At 40.1% G+C, this 16,333-nt stretch overlaps 2 protein-coding genes across 3 annotated transcripts; one reads left to right on the top strand and one right to left on the bottom strand.

The window, feature by feature from the left end:
- Positions 1-964: 964 nt before the first annotated feature.
- Positions 965-15,375, bottom strand: LOC124327052 (ufm1-specific protease 2-like). 2 transcript variants are annotated; one of them, XR_006915947.1, is made up of 11 exons: positions 15,236-15,375; positions 15,013-15,106; positions 14,729-14,815; positions 3,309-3,398; positions 2,588-3,239; positions 2,268-2,525; positions 1,936-2,200; positions 1,696-1,844; positions 1,526-1,630; positions 1,099-1,449; positions 965-1,023 (listed from the first exon to the last, which is right to left on the bottom strand). XR_006915947.1 is itself a non-coding variant. In XM_046785894.1 (10 exons), exons 1-10 carry the CDS (start codon positions 15,358-15,360, stop codon positions 1,238-1,240), a joined length of 2,037 nt encoding a protein of 678 aa, XP_046641850.1. In that variant the 5' UTR covers positions 15,361-15,375; the 3' UTR covers positions 1,077-1,237. The 2 variants fall into 2 exon arrangements, 1 of the variants encoding a protein (XP_046641850.1); XM_046785894.1 differs by lacking the exon at positions 965-1,023 and having other exon boundaries at positions 1,077-1,449.
- LOC124327212 lies at positions 6,204-9,605 on the top strand. The gene is made up of 4 exons (XM_046786174.1): positions 6,204-6,360; positions 6,451-6,537; positions 6,835-6,969; positions 8,756-9,605. The coding sequence occupies exons 1-4, from the start codon at positions 6,343-6,345 to the stop codon at positions 9,551-9,553; spliced, it is 1,038 nt and encodes a 345-aa protein (XP_046642130.1). The 5' UTR covers positions 6,204-6,342; the 3' UTR covers positions 9,554-9,605.
- Positions 15,376-16,333: the final 958 nt, after the last annotated feature.

Below are 16,333 nucleotides of genomic sequence, written 5' to 3'. Positions count from 1 at the left end.
GTTGACTTGTTTTGTCTCACGGGCTCTTTCCCTGCTGGCTGCTGCTGGCTGAATTCCGAACGGATGCAAAGTAAGGCAGCAGGGGTGCTATAAAGTTGAGCTTCAAATGGCCGGGACTAGTCGATGGAAAATCCAATTAGGGTTCTTGGATTTCTCCGCGTTCCAATTACTCCATGACGCTCGTAAACGTCATCGTCAAATTTCAATGTGAAAATCCTTGCGCCACAAAATAATGTGGCGCCTTTTTCCTACCATTATCCTGTAAAATAGTGACAGATTTCTGTAATAACCGAATAAAATATCAACTGGAATAATCTCGAACTAGCCAGAAAAATTCGCCTAGATCTTGTGGCGATCATCGCAAAAGGGACGGAATTAATCAGTTGGCGATAAACAAGTCTCCTAATTTTATCGAATGGGCGAACGTGATCGTCAACAGCTCCCCCGAGAAGGTCATCAGACTGCGAGTTCATGTTTGCTGATAGGAATTCAAAGAGTTAAAAGACGAAAACAAGGCCGGATAAATAACAACAATAAAATAAGTAAATAACAAGATACGTAACCAGAAACCGGAATATAGCGCGCAACCGCACATATTTCGCTAGAATCGCCTTCTCTCTTTTTCTTTTGAAAAGCTCCATCTATTGGATTCGCCATAAAAATCTTATACGTTCCCCATCAAATTATTTTCCCACGTATTTTCTCTCGGCTCAGGTTACAAAGTCTTTTATCTAATAATTGATTTTGTTCGAAAATGTGTCCTCAATTCCCCCCACTATTGTGTGCTTACATTTAATATTAGTTTTAGCCTTGTCGAAGTTCATTTTCTCCTCGAGCTGCACCTTCGATAAGCCGCCGAGATAAATTCTACTGTCCTGACATACAAAAGAATCGCTGAGCGTCTATCTGAATTAATACTCGACTCAAACAGACTGTGACTTTGTGAACATTAAACAAGAAACTGACCTGAAAAATTCAAAATCTCGGTTGTCCTTCTTCTTGTGTTTGTTTAACTAAGCAAACCTAAAGATAAACAAAAAAAAAATTTTAAGAAATAATAAAATGTAGTTGTTGGATTACCCAAATAAACTTGCCCACCTTTATGGATTTATTAAAAGATTAAACAGCACCAAGCCAATAAAGAAAAAATTTCAATATGGAAGCAACAACAATTAACATTTCCTGCGGAGGCGGGAGGAAACAATGTTGATAAATACCACCCAAACATTTCAAGTCTTTAAAAAGTGGTGGGTCTTAGTGGCAGGCACATGTTGTAGAAAGAATCGGCTTTCCAGAAGCTCGACGGTTTCCAGTTGCACCATCCCTTGTTCTGGATAACTCGCAAGTCTTCACCTCCAGTGTAATGCGGATCCAATATGAGGAATCGTGCGTCACCCGTATCTTCGTTATAATCGATACCAATTATGGTGTGGGCCAGAACGCCACCGCCTACAAACAAAAGCGTGACAATTTAATCATAAAATTCATAGAGGAATCAAAACAAGTTCCTCTAATGATGACGTACCGATCATGATGGGTGTTCCATGAGTACGGAAATGTTCGGCTAGTTGCCGTCCTTTTGAACTCATTTCGGCGCCACTCGACACATTGAGAATAGTCGATTCGACTCCTAGATTCCGGGAAAAATATTTTATACAAGATGTTGTAAAGCGTCATTTTAATAACTCGACATACCGATCAGCGTCTGAAGGCAAAATGAAACTTCCATTGATCCAATCCATTGTCTAGATTTCACGAAACTAGGTGGTTTGTCTCCAATATCTACCAAACACTGCTGGATTTCTTGATGCGTTGGAACCGTGCGATCCGCATATCCCTGGAGCCTGTAATTAGATTATTGACATTAGTCTTCAATGTACTGTGTAATTAGTACTGTCAATGTACTTCAATTGAAATTAAATCAAACAGCGTTACCGGAACCAAGATATAATAGACTGAAGTGATCTATAAGCGCAACCCCAGCCGTTATCGTCGAAATTATCTTGCATGTAGTGATGGTAAGCGTATCTACCCTGAACTAGAGCAACATCGCTACCAGTCAAGTTGAGACCCATATGCGTGTTGATCAACTGACGATTGTTTTCGTAATCCTCTTGGAACCAGTGCTTGTTTCCACGTTTAAACACCGGGCAGATCGGTGGCAAATCAAACCACTGGTGGACTTCTTTCCTGTAATCCTCTGCAATAAAATGATTTTGTTCACATTTGCAGTTGATGTTAAAATAATGGATAATTCTGAAAAATACCTAAAGATTTTTCACTCCTCTGTGGATGATAGACTAACGTAACGTAATGCTGCAATGATTCGGGATAAAAATGGAATATTTTGGGGATTTCGATGTTTCGGATAGATGTGTGACGTTGCTGTTCCTTCAAATCTTCCATGATGAGTTTGAGTTGGCGTGTCATGGCCATGCAGAGAATTGGCCCAATATTTTCTGCCGGGTCAGACCAAGGAACTACAGAGATTGTATCAAAAGAGAGGCAGAACACCATACTACTTCCTAGAAAAATGAATTTAATATTAAAAAGATTTCTTGGAAATCAGCATTTAACTTGGTCATACTTCGCTGATGATATATCAGGGGTGCACACTGTGGAACACCTGTAGATGCATCTTCTGGAACGGTTGACCAGAAGAGCTTGAAGAGAAGAGTGACATCTTTGTCGACAGATCTTTTCTTGGCCTTGACATTTTCTTCATCTTCTTCTTCTTGAATGTATGTAGTAAGTTCTTCAACGTTGACATCTTGTGGAGCCCCATACAGTACTGATTTGTCACCACTGCATGAGAGCACAACCCTAGACTTGTCCATCACAAATGAAGCTGCATCAGAATTGATTTTGTCCAAGAGCTTGTCGAGGAATCCATCTGTTTCTTCTTCCTTTGCTGAAAGCTGTACAGCAATTTTTGTCTGTATTCTCAGCGTGGCCAGGTCAACACTCTCCACGGTTTTGAAAGGAACATTCTTGAAAGTGTCATCTTTGTCTTGTACATAGCACTTCAATTTCTCGTCTTGAATCAAAGCTACATCATTATCAGAGTTGATTTCATCCAGTCTGTGACCAAAGGCACCAATTCTCTCTAGCCCAGCGGGCAGTATATTTTCGTAGTTTTCATCGTCCTTCTGTTGATTGAGGAACGTCACGACTGTCACAGTTTTGACCGATTTAATGCCATATAAGACTGCGCTCTCACCCTGGTATCTCTCCAATCTCTGCACATACACAAAAAATGTGGTTAACGCATAAAGCGACTGTCAACCCAGATATTATTAGAATATTACCTTGACGAGAGTGGATAAAAGGACAACTTTGATCGACATGGTCGCCGTGTCTATTATTTCTGCAAAAAGACAATTAACCCCCAACGCCACCTGTTAGCAAGGACATGCAACCAGCAGCGTGATGATTGAGAGACCAAAAACCAAATCCGCAAAGAAAGTTACCTACCTTCTATTTTTTGAATTTGAATAGATGAATGATGGAAAAAAATCAATATTTACAGAAACAAAATAATATTTGCTCAATCCTTTTTCGTACAAGACTGACCTTATTACACCCAATATTATGCAAAAGTCAGTGACTCGTCGTCTATCATCAAGGAGTTTCTAGTTGGTAACTTGCCAATAGTTGCATGTAAAACGTGGAAAATAAGGTGGTCACCCCCACATTGTTTTCACTTTACAAATCCCAATTCCCCAGAGTCTGATGGATGATTGCGGCCGTTACTAAACCAACTTTTGTTTTCGTCAACATCCAGAAAACAGATAAAGATAAAAACTTTTGGGAAATGATCAACGACATGCCGAGCAGCGGGGAGCGCTTTCCAGCCGACTGATTTGATCAATCGGTGGGCGGCCAGCAGCACGACGTTTTGAATAATTAAAATCACTGGGCCTCTCTTACGTTTAACCAGAACCCACCGATAACTCCGCCCATATGTGCCTGTAAAATTCAATGAACTAAAACCCAGAAAATTATGACTCGGCCTCAAATGACATTCGAACGCCGAAACCATCCATTATGCTTTATCGCAATTAATTGGGCAATGAATCGCATCGCAATCTTAATGTGCTCAGTGTTATTATTAAAGACGGGCTAGGAAAAAAAAGGGAAGAGAACGGCGGGAAAAAACAAAATTTTTAACCTTTGACATTTGGCGCGCAGCACCGCTTTCGAAATATAATTTAAAATTACCGGTGGAAATAATAATCATTTGGCCTCTCTCTCTCTATATAGCTCTCTAGCTCTGCACAGACTTTTAAAAACTCGATCCCTTCTCTGTTGTTGCATACAGCCCTCGAGTGTATATAAATGTGGTGTGTGTGGTTGTATACGAATTTTGGAAAATGTCGAGTCCGTGTCCTCTAAACTGGCGAAATGACTTTGCGTATGTATTTATATAATGACCCGATGTTAGAATAATGACAGTTTGGCGAAATTGCTGCCGAGTGGCAACGCCTTATTCTCTTTTTTGGGGAGTTGGAAAAGGCGCTGGCCATTTGAAATTGTTTCTCTCTGCACATAGCCCAAAATCACCGCGCGCCATTGTAAAGAAAAATGGGATATTCCCAAAAAGTCGCCATTCAAACAAAAATGATCAAGGAAAAATAATAATAACAATACAGACACACATTTGTGTGCGTATCGTTAGACCGCATCGATGGCCGATTCGTGACGTTATTGTAAAACTTGCACGACCGGACAAATTTTTTCCCACACACGTGAAATGACTCGGCATTGGTTTTTGTCTAGTTGAAGATCCTTTTGCGGGACTGGTCATTCGAGTGTTACCGCCGTCCGGTAGCCCTAGAACGGCCCCACTATATATTTTTTTTTTATTATCGGTCGCAAATCTACTATATTTACACGTTTTTAAACGAAGGAGGATGTCAAAGTCACGCTGAGAACTTGACCTAAATCATTTTCTTTTATTTCCATCCAATAAAAATATGGTGCCAGCAAAAGGTGTTGATTGAGATTTTCCCTGGCTTATTAACCGATAACAATAGCATCACACTTGATTAATAAATGTTGTCTTTGTTTTTTGTTGTTATTATTAAATTAGATAGCGGGTGGGAGCTCAATAAGAAAAAATTACAAATTATTTCACTGGCCGAGCTCTCTGTTGTCCGCCGTCGATTTTCTCACTTTTGTTTTTCAAACAAACCGAAAAAATTCTTTGAAATTTATTTCTTTTGTTCGGCTGCCAATGTCGTTCGACCTCCCCCCCATTAAATTGTTTTATTGGTCTCTCTCTCTCTCGGCGTTGTAAATAATGACTTCTATCCATAGTATAACAACAGCAGCCAGCGCCGGTCATTTCTATGGAACGGACACGCCTTTGTGCACGCGTGAACATCGCATTCTATTCTAAAAGACAAAAGAGAATAATAGGACGACCTGCAGTAGCAGCAGCAACAGCAGCAGCAACTATTTGTTTCTCTCTTCGACAGTTCAAGATCGCCAGCCATAGGTCTGCACCATCTCGTCCGTATACAAGACGGACTTGACCCACTTTATATCGTCCGAAAAATTCAAATAATCATTTTCATTTTCTATTTATGAAAATGTTTTTTTTGGGGGGGTTTGAATTTATTTACCTTTGACGCCATCAAGTAGCAGCTATAGCTCATTGTTTGGTGGAACTCTACCGAAATAATGATCATAATGTTGCACAATGCTTGTTTTTTCTTTCTTTTCACGCCCCTGCGCGCCTAAGTAAAAGCTGAAAATTGGATCATACTCGCCCCCCGTTGTTGCGGCTATCCACTCGGACTAATATCCATCGAACACGAAGCGCAAGCGCGGCCGCCGCCGCTTATATGATTAAGGTGTTATTTGGCGGGGGGCGATTGAGCCATTAAACGCGCACACAACACGGACAGCTGAAGGCTGAGATGATTTTTTATTTTTTCGACCGGTGGTGAATTATGATTTGATTTATTCTTATCAAAACATACGGCCAAACCGCGTTAAAAGGCCATCTAGTGGCGACCCGCTTTTTTGTTCCCGCTTTGAACGAGCCCCAGGCAAAGAGTAGAGCCTCCTCCAACCGCCCAATTCACGTGCTGTACTACCAACAAGAGCTCGGGACTCTCGTGTACAATCAAAACAGCTGCTGGGGGCTCCCAAAAGAAAAGGAGAGTACTATACAAGAGTTTGCGGTCGTGTCGGATAGGATAAAAAGCAGCGCGTTTCTCGTTTGGTTGTCTTACTGTCGATTCGCAGTTGGAAGAGTATAGGTTGATCTTTATCTTGTAGTTGGAGTTATTTTCCCTCCTGCCCCAAAGAAAAATATTGAATATTTGCGTCATCATGGCCAGACCGCAGCAGGTGATTACGCGTGACACACTGTGAGAGAGAGATTGTCAACCCTTTTCTCATTTTTCTTCTTTTTGTCTATTTTTGAATCCCACACTTCAGTTGATTGTGATCTTGTCCGCCTTTTGGATTACTACGCAATGCCTGGCCGATTACTATTCGCCAGCCAATTACGACCAATACTACCAGGTAACTCACCTCGATTTCTTATTATCTATTCTAAATTGATTGATGCTGTCGGAGGAGATTCACTTTCTTTCTCTCCGTGGCGTATACTTGCGGGTTTAATAATCATTTCCCAACGTCGCAACACAAAAAACCTCTTATTATTAAACATTGATTCTAGAAATAATAATCAGCTACAGACAGGGGGGTTATTTTTCATTCAAAGTAGTTTTCACTTTCGGTGCGCGCGAAAATTACCTGAGCCAAAGTTTTATAATGATGATGATGATGTAATGCTGTTTCTTACTCGGGGTGAAAAAGGTACCCGCCTACTACCAGTACAGTTGGGAAGTCAAAGATTTGCCATCCGGCAATGATTATCGCCAACAAGAAACCCGTGATGGACATTTGACCACGGGACTCTACCAAGTTCTACTGCCCGGTGGCCGACACCAGGTAAGTGTCCATCTCCATTTTATTTATTTATTTTTTTTTTTTTCAATTCAAAAAATATTCCCGACATTCTCTTTTTTTCTGAAAAACTTGAAAATGTGTTGTGCGTAGAGACGGTTCGGCATAGTTTTGGGTGCGCAAGTCGTGCTTGGCTATGTCTATCCAGCAGCAGGCCTGACTTGAATTTCATTTCGTTGCATTTTCCTTTCTCTCTCTCTCTTCTTCCATCGCGTGGAGGAGAGAAATGAGCATCTAGAATTTCTTTTATTGGGAAAATAGTAAAAGAAGGAAAGAAATGTTCAATTATTAATGTGTTCAAACCGCACAATTCGCAGCGGGGGGTTTCCTACTACTATCCAGTTATATTAGAAACGTCGTCTGCTATCTATTGCAATTGGATCGACACTTTCTTCCTACTATACTTGGCTGTTTTTTTTTCCTGTTGTCGCAATCGACGTTAGTAAATACTAAAAGAAAAAGCGAATTTTCTTCTTTGTAGAAAAATAATTGTGATACGGGCGGATAGGATTCGCGCCGCCGAGTTTTGCATATACTGCTCATTCAAAAATGTTTGTTAGTAGTAGTAGTAGCGTTTCTTTTACGACAGACGAATAAGGAGAGCCCATCGTATTATCGTAAAATAAAATCAAATAAAAAAAAAAAAACATTTTTTTGATGTACGGCCCCGGTTACGATATTATTCATGCGAAGGCTGTGGAAGTGAGAGTCAAAACTGTTTGTGTGTGTGTGTGTTTCGTCCTTGCACAGCCACAGCGCGTAAAGAGAAAAGAGAAGAATCGACCGTATAGAGGAACAACACAATTTCTATAGGCCGGAGAAGAAGAAGAAGAAGAAGAGGCTCGTGAGTTAACTCTTGATGATAATTACCGGCATCCGCTGCCTATCTATTGCGCCCGTGAACCCTCTTTAAGCTCAGCTCCCCGTTTCTAATAGCCCCGTAGTTAGCCTATAGACATTTTAACAAAAGATTTTTCTTTTCTTCTTAACTATACACTCAGTGCTCTTATTATTACCTCGAAATTTTTTTTTCCAGCCTGTTATTATGATTGTGCCAAAAAATGACGTCACCCACCCGCTTCTCTAACGTCACGAACAACCGAAACAAAAATATAAAAAAAGTCTAGAATTGAGGGAATCCCTTATAACGATATGAGCTCAAACAAACAGGAGGAGGGCTATTTAGGAGCCATGGAAACAAAAGGAAAAATATGGCTGATGATATTTTTTAATTCTCGACCTTGCGCCCAACTTGCGCGACGTGATATGGGCGTCTAATAACCAACCGGGTATGGTATACGGTATGGAATATTGTTTTTCTTTTTTTTCTTTTCTTTTCTTGTTTCCACGGCCGATTAGCCAGCGTGAAATATACTGTTACGTGTCGTTTCTGTATGGAGGCAAAGCAGCAGCAGCCAACTTCCTTCGTGTGTGAATCAATCATCATTTTCCGACTAGCGAAAGCGAAACAAAAGGGGAATCACAACCGCCGCGGTGATGATCCGTACCGCCATTTTTGTTTCACATTTTTCCATAGGGAATATGATTGTCGCTTAAAAATGTTTTTTCTTTTAGAAAGTTCGGGGATATAATCGAATTAAATTGAGAATAGGCTGGTCGATTTTGATCTATCCGGTTTTTGAGGTTTTGGTACCCGCAATTAAATTTGGAACTTTAATCGTTTCAAATTGCCCGCGCTCAAGTGGATGATTGTTTCCCAGAAAGATAATAATAATCAAATCATTTGGAACGGGACTGGATGTGTACGTAGACGGTCAATTACCGAGTGGACAAGGATTCCGGTTTCATGGCCGACGTCAGCTACCAGGGCGAGAACAATTACTTCACTTTCAAGAGTAACTACCAACATCAAATGTCAGATGGCAGTCAGTACAGTCAACCAGCCGTTACCACCACAGACGCTCCAGCCCCGCCACAGGCTTACAACTACCCCAGCCAGCCAGCAGCCGGACCTTACAACAATCCATCGCCCTACTACCCCAGCAAGCAGCCAGCTTACTCCGGCTACAATTCCGCCGTCCAGCCCAAGCCGGAGGAACAGTCGTATTACTACCCATCGGCTGATCAGAGGCCTTCCTATCGCAATCCAGCCGTTCCGGATTATTCGACCCGGAATAAATACGGATTCGACGACGAACCCGCTTTCTACCCCGATAGGACCACCACCACCACCACTGCAGCCCCGGTGAAAGTGACGACCACCGAAGCGGCAGTTACGACGACCGTAAAGGCCGCCCAAGAAGAAGAAGAAGTCGAGTACGGCAATAAACCGGATTACTCCGTCCCCATGTACCCGCTCTACCGGGCGGATTTCTACTCGGCTCGAGCCAAATCCGGCAAAACCGTCACCGAACCGCAATCGTCCACCGTTGCCACCAGCAGCAGCGGCTACGGAGTCGACGAGGAAGGATACACCTACATCAAACCGTCGGCCAAATATTCCGTGCCGGACAAGCTGGGCGCTGGATACGAAGTCAATCACCGTAAAGCCACCATGAGGAAGCCAACCTACTCAGACTATCAAGCGCCTGAAGCTCTTCAAATCTAAATGAACAAAAATTTTCTTCCAACATTTATATTCAGAGCTGTGTAAGCTATAACGATCAAATTAGGTGCAAAAGTATTTTTATGACACAATTCTATAGTATCTGTAATTTAATTATTATTTTTTTACAACCGGTAATTTCCTCTTCATTTTATGTATTTAAAAGTGTCCCTTTTTTCCCCTCAGTGTCCCAGAAAACATAAATTATTTTTGCCAATTTTTATTTTTTCTGAAATACTCAATAAACAATTTTTTGACAAATAAACCCAAAAAGTCTTTTCAAATTTTCTTGGCGCAAATTGTAGAGTGGGCCGCAATTACAAACTGTCGACTCTATTTTTTTTTCGTGGATAATTGAAGGCCTTGCTTGTCCATAAGACTCGCATATGTGAACATACATGGCCCTGGGGACTAGTTGAACGCATGTAATCAACAACAAAAAAAGGGAAATTCTGTTTGGAAGCCAATAATCAACTCGTCAAAAAAGATTTTTTTTTCTTTTTGGTCAGAACAAAATTTTGTTGCGGTCGGTAGAAAAATGATTCAACTAAGGAAAAACAAAATTCATATAATGACGCAATTGGAATAAAATACGGCTCGACATTTATTTGAAAAAAAAATTGTCCGGCAGTCGTCGCATTACGTAATGGCCTTGGCCCAGTTGCGACGTTTAACTGGAAATAATCCCCGAAAAAATTCGATCGTTTAATAATTTGGCCTTTTTCTCTGGTATACTATACATAATCTTATCAACCGCTTTTGTTCTAGATACTACCAATTCAGGCCCATCTCCGCCCACCGTCATTATCTTACAACAAAATCTCAACGACAGATCGATTGATTCCTTTTCCATCTGATTTCTCATTCAGACGGAATTTCTACCCACACGATTTTTTTCCTGAAACACCCAAAAATGATTTAATCCAAGAATTGCCGAACGTTGTTACACATTCACCTGAATTGCGCCATCACGTCATCACGACAAAGGAAAAACAACGGGTATTGTAACGAGAGATCTATTACTCGGCGCCAAATTTAAAAAATTCGAATTCACGATGAATTCATCGGCGTGAGCCGCCATTTAAATGTATCAAAGAGATGAGCCAGCAGCCGCCGCATCGTCGTGTGTGTTTCCTTCCCCTTTGTGCCGACGAAAAATGGAAAGGCGTGACGCTGAAGAGAGCGAAAAAATAAACGATTCAATCACGAGCGAAATCCAAATGACGTCATCAATAGAGCCGCCCCATTTTATCGATAATAGACTCAATTGAAAGGGCGGGGTCAGTTTGAAACAAAAAGGGAAAAGTTATGCGGGAGAGTAAGATCATCTTTGCGATGGCAAGAGTCGTAAATTAAACAAAAAGATACAACGCAATTTGAACGCGTTTAAAAAAAGATTTATCGATCGTGAATATCGACAGCAAGTCGGGACTATTACGGGGATCGAGTTTGCTCTAAATGGCGACATTCAATGTAGAAAGGGAATCCATCGACCGACTGAAATTATTTCGATCGAAAAAAAGAAGATCCTTGAACTGAACGAAAAATGTTTGGAATTGGTGCGGGCTGGACCACGCCCTTTACACTATGTAATTTTTTCCTCGAAACGAAAAAAAATACGATCGCCTATGGAATTCTATACGTCATCGAGGATAATAAATACTTGGTCAAACAATTGGTTTACAAGAAAAAAAAAATTTATAAATTGAAAACAAATTCGAACGTTATCGATTGAAATCTCAGGCCGGTCGAATAGAAATTTCCCAATTTTTCCCACATAGACAACCTGTACCGTCCCATAGTCACCATTTTCTCTCTCGCCCATTTCCCCTTGAAAAGAATCAGCACAAATATACCATCAAAAAATAGAATGGGAAAATATTTTCTGAAAAAAAGATATTGGCGTTTGACAGAATCTATGACCATCGTAAATTATTTTGAAAATGAAGTGAAATCGACACAAGACACCTTGTCAAATAAAATCGATCCTCTTAGTCCAATATGGACGGATAGAAAGCGAGAGCTTATATACAATTTGTGGTTGAATTCCTTGGCGTCATACTTTGGGAAGATGGCACTCGACAGACACAGGTAGGTGTGGCTCGACTCACTAATATTTGACCCTTCCCTTCAATATTGATTGAACAACCCGGAGCTATTCGAGAGAAAATGCAAATACACTCCCATAACCGAACGCTCTGAAACAAAAGTGAAAATCTTTTTTCTCTTTTTTTTAAAAAAAAAAAGAAAAATGATTTGCATTATTCGTTTCCTGCCTTGGAGCTATTCGGCTCCCGCCGTTTTCGTGACCTTCTCAAATGAAAATTGAAAGAAAAATCTCTCAGTTCGTTTGTTTTTAACGAACGTCGCTCCCTTTGATATCAAATTAAGAATAACCTCGATGAAAACAAACAAAAAAGCCAAACATGTACGTAATACGCCTTCAACATTTCATTATCATGTGAAAAATAATATTCAAAGCGGCTGAAAATTGGCCTAGGAAACGTTTAAATCTGCGGTTTCACGTTGGGCACGCAAAAAAAGGTCACACACAAACAGAAACTTTAGAAAATGTTAATCGACTCTTGGGAGACATTCCATGACATAATCTTAAACGAAATCTTTTTTTAGACAAAACAAAACTCGGATATGTATAGAAAGTTCCTTTCGTGGCGATATATCTCCGGATAGCAGCAGCTGAGAAAAAACAACACGCAAATGTCTCATCATTGTCTCTTTGAACCATCGCAGACGACCCGAAAAAATGTCCATCTCCTTTTTTTTTAAATATATGAGACCGGTCAGCTGCCAAAATGTCTTTGATTATTATCTACAACGAGAAATTGGCTGGAAAAAAAAAATAAAATTCGAATCAAATGTGATGTCTGCCGTCAGATTGTGAATGATGCAGCACCACGGCATTATCGGCCGTGCAATTTAATAGAAGAGTGGGCGCGGTCACGAATTTCGGCATCGCCAGTTTTATTCTAAAAAACATTTTTTGGGGTTTTTTAAACATCCCGCCATCACAGAAAAGAACAAGTTGATTGAGCACGGCTGCTGTGGATGGTGTAGTAGAAGAGTCATCTTCAGTTATTGATCGTTTTGGCGCTTGTTGTTTTGGGGGGCTACCAAAAAATATCACATTTTATAATTTGATCTCCACACACCCCCGCTCGACAAATTATGTTTGCCTTATTATGTAAGGCATCAACTTTCACCCTTTTTCTTTATTTTGTGGATGGGTTATCACGGTGGGACCCATTCATCACGGAGGTCAAACTAGACACGGGACTCTCCAGCCGTGCATGCTGCTGCTGTTGCATGGCGCCCATTTGGGGCTGACACGCCGGTTGAATCACATGATGTATGCAAATGAGCCCAAAATATTTAAAAAAAAATTCCCGTTTTTTTTCGTGCAGGATTTTTATTTTATTTTTTAAAATTCTCAATTTCTGAAATATTTCGAATTGACTAAAATTTTAAAAAACAAATTTTGGATTGAAATTTATTCTAAGAAGGTGCAACATGTGATTCATATTTTTATTTCAGGATATAATAAGAACTCTGCTGTTTTTCCCATGTTTATAATTAGGTCGTGACTTTGCTCCGGCAGCTGGAAGGCCGTCGTCCATTGTGCGTGAGTGAGAGAAAGAGAGAGAGTAGCTATGGTGTGTTATCTTACGTGAATATAGTTTGACTATATAAGGGTTGGGAGACAGATGTTAACATTTTTTTCCCTTCCAAACTATCTAAAAGGTGTGTGTTGTAATGTCGCCATAATGGAATTCCAAACGGCACTGCTGACGTGAAATAAATTACAGACAAACGGGGGGGGGGGGAATCATTTCGTTTTTTAATATTTTTTGAAATAAAAATAATAATTCAAAAAATGTAGTTCAGTTGCAAAATAATAAAATCCAAGAAAAACTTTCGATATTATTGGCCATAGGCCAAAAGGCCGTACAAGCTCATCTGCAGCGTTTCAAATGGGCAGCATCACAGGTGATTTGCTTCTTTATTATTCCATCCAGCGTGCTGATACAACTCGCCACAGACATGCAAATCTTATGTAAAATAGCTCCGCTGCCGCCGCGAAACGTTTTGTCGAATCTCTCTAAAGGTCGTCCGACTTGACGTGACTAATTTCTCTGCCGTTATTTAGATATATCTCATCCATAGAAACACACACACACTCCGGGCTAAAGATTATCCATCACGGCAACAGCAGATCTTGATGAACACGAATTATTCATCTTGGCAGAAATTTGCCAAACGGAAAAATTGAGAAATCAACGTGAAATCGAATTTGTTCTCAAATGAATTGAATTCAAAAACTGTCCAAAAATTCACGGGGATTTTTCGTCGATTCCAAAAAATGTGGGTCAGTAGAGCTCGACAACATCTCGTAAATGCTAAATGGGAAAAGAGAACAACAGCGACCAAAAATGACAGAGTCCCTGTGTATAATGACAGCAATCTGCGATGCAGCAAAACTGCCACGACATTTTCTTGATGTCAAGAGTTTTGGCCCAATTGAAACAAAAGAAAAAACAAACAAAAATAGTTCAATCAATGGTTGATGGAAGTAGGTGGCCGGCCATTAACATGAGGTGATCTTGAAAAAGTAGTTGAATGGCGAAAGAGAAATGTCGACGGCCCCAAATGAAACTTGTTGTACAAGCGGCCGCGCACTATGCAATGGGTACGATGCACTTATTGCGCTCACGCCGGAGGCTACATAAGCGTATATACTCGAAAGATAAACGAAGGTAATCAACTTGAATGGACACCCCCGACAAAAAAAGTAAAAGGGCCACCGCTATTTCTTTTTTGTCATTGCAGAAAAAAATGAGGAGGTGCCGGTGTGGCGGCAGGTTCTTTACAGTCAAAAAATTGTCTTGTTGGACTATTTTTTAATATAAAATTCAAATATTTTCGAATGTGATGGTTTTCTACCCACCCACAGAAAAAGTTGTAAAGTACAAAACAAAACAAGCCTGATCTGCGCAGTCGTTCCGACAAATGAGATTTTTTTAGGAGAGAGAAAACAGTGGCAGTCAACCGCCTAGCTCACGAATGAATAAACATACTCCGTGACTAATACGTAACGATTTATAATCAACGCCACCCAAATATTGTCCAAAAGGAAGAATAGAGATCAATTTGGTCTCCTACCTTTATGCCTGGGAAATCAGCCAGGCATCCACAGTTGCTCCATCCATCCGAACTGAAGAGTCCAATTACACATGGGAAGCTTTCTATCTAAATAATAATAGAAAATGGGTTACGAAAAAATATTGACAGAGTAACAAATCAGGAAAAGTTGAAAATTAAACACTGGGTAGACCGTAATTGTTAATAAATGGTAGAATGAAAAGTTTAAAGTAATACACTACATTGATGCAGGTAATACAGCATTAAAATATCTAGTAGGTCTCAGGTCAATTGAAAATCATTACCCAAGTGATGACCCTGAGATTTTTGCTGGTGACAGGCCCACACCTGCACAAGAAAAACTTGTATATTGTGTGGTTATGATGGCTGATCTCAAATCTGCAAAAAAAGAAAAAGGTTACACGGTAGGTCTACAAACAAAATTGCCATGCATCGACAGGGCAATCACATCATCAATGCTAGTCAGGAATACCAACATTTCACAAATTAAATTTGAGACAGGTTTACCTCTTCTGTATATAAGCTCCCAAAATCATTCCATTCGTAATATTCTTAGTTTTCTTGACCTGAGAAACAGCATGGAGTGGAGAGCATGGGGAGTAACGACACCAAAATTCGCACGACGACCACATTTTTATTTTGTTAATACTATTTCTCTTTCAGTCTTATTGCAGCCACGTCCACGTTTCCATCAAACCGGTGATCCGTTCAGTTTTCTGCGATAAAAAATGTCTGAAACTTCGTCTCTAATTGCTTTTTCGAAACTGCGAAATCAAACGAAAGCAGCAGACGAATATTATTCTAATTAACCCCGCTTACGATTTCAAATTTCAATATTCCAAAAACCGTATTGGCGGTCGCCGTCGCTAGGCGCCATCTAGCGCTCATTTCAACAACTTTTTAGGTAAAACTCGGAATCATCATCTGAACAATTTGAAATGATGTTTGTTTTTTTTCCGGAAATTACTGTTGTCTAAATAATTAGCCGTGGGAAACATGCAATCAAATGATCAGTCAATTCACAATTAATAAATAATCAAACAACATGTTTTATTGATAATCGACGAAAACAAAAGAAATCCAGCCAAAAAAACAAAACAAAAAACAATCGAAAAGTGAATTTTTCGGGCGCAGTAGACTTCCTAATTGCATTCAACATTTTTAGAAATTAAAAAAAAAATTAAAAAAGAAAAAAGAAAAGATACTCGGCTAATAAAATTAAACACGGAGCGTTTCATAATGAATCCGCTCTCAGCTCTCTTGCAAAGAGTTGCGTGTGTTCCGATACTTTTAATTATCGCAAAGTATCACGAGCTAGTGCGGCGGATGAGTCAAATAACCAAAAAAGAGATATCCTTGATGCGGAAGTCTGGCCGTCATCCGATACATCTAGGCCATCCTCTCTCTCTCTCTCCCCCCCTCTCCCGCTTTTAAGTATCTCTTTAATAATGATTAGATGTAACCCATTCAAAATTTTTTAATCAAATTTCTCCACTCAAAGGAGATTCGCGTATTATACGACAAACGCTAAATAAAATCCTGATTTCTCTAGACGATCTAATCAAAAGTTTTATTCGACGGCCCACCGTGTTCTAAAGTGGTACG

Source organism: Daphnia pulicaria, chromosome 2 (genome assembly GCF_021234035.1).
Source record: "Daphnia pulicaria isolate SC F1-1A chromosome 2, SC_F0-13Bv2, whole genome shotgun sequence".
In the NCBI taxonomy this organism is placed as follows: domain Eukaryota; kingdom Metazoa; phylum Arthropoda; class Branchiopoda; order Diplostraca; family Daphniidae; genus Daphnia; species Daphnia pulicaria.
This window is presented reverse-complemented; position numbering and strand designations above follow the sequence as displayed.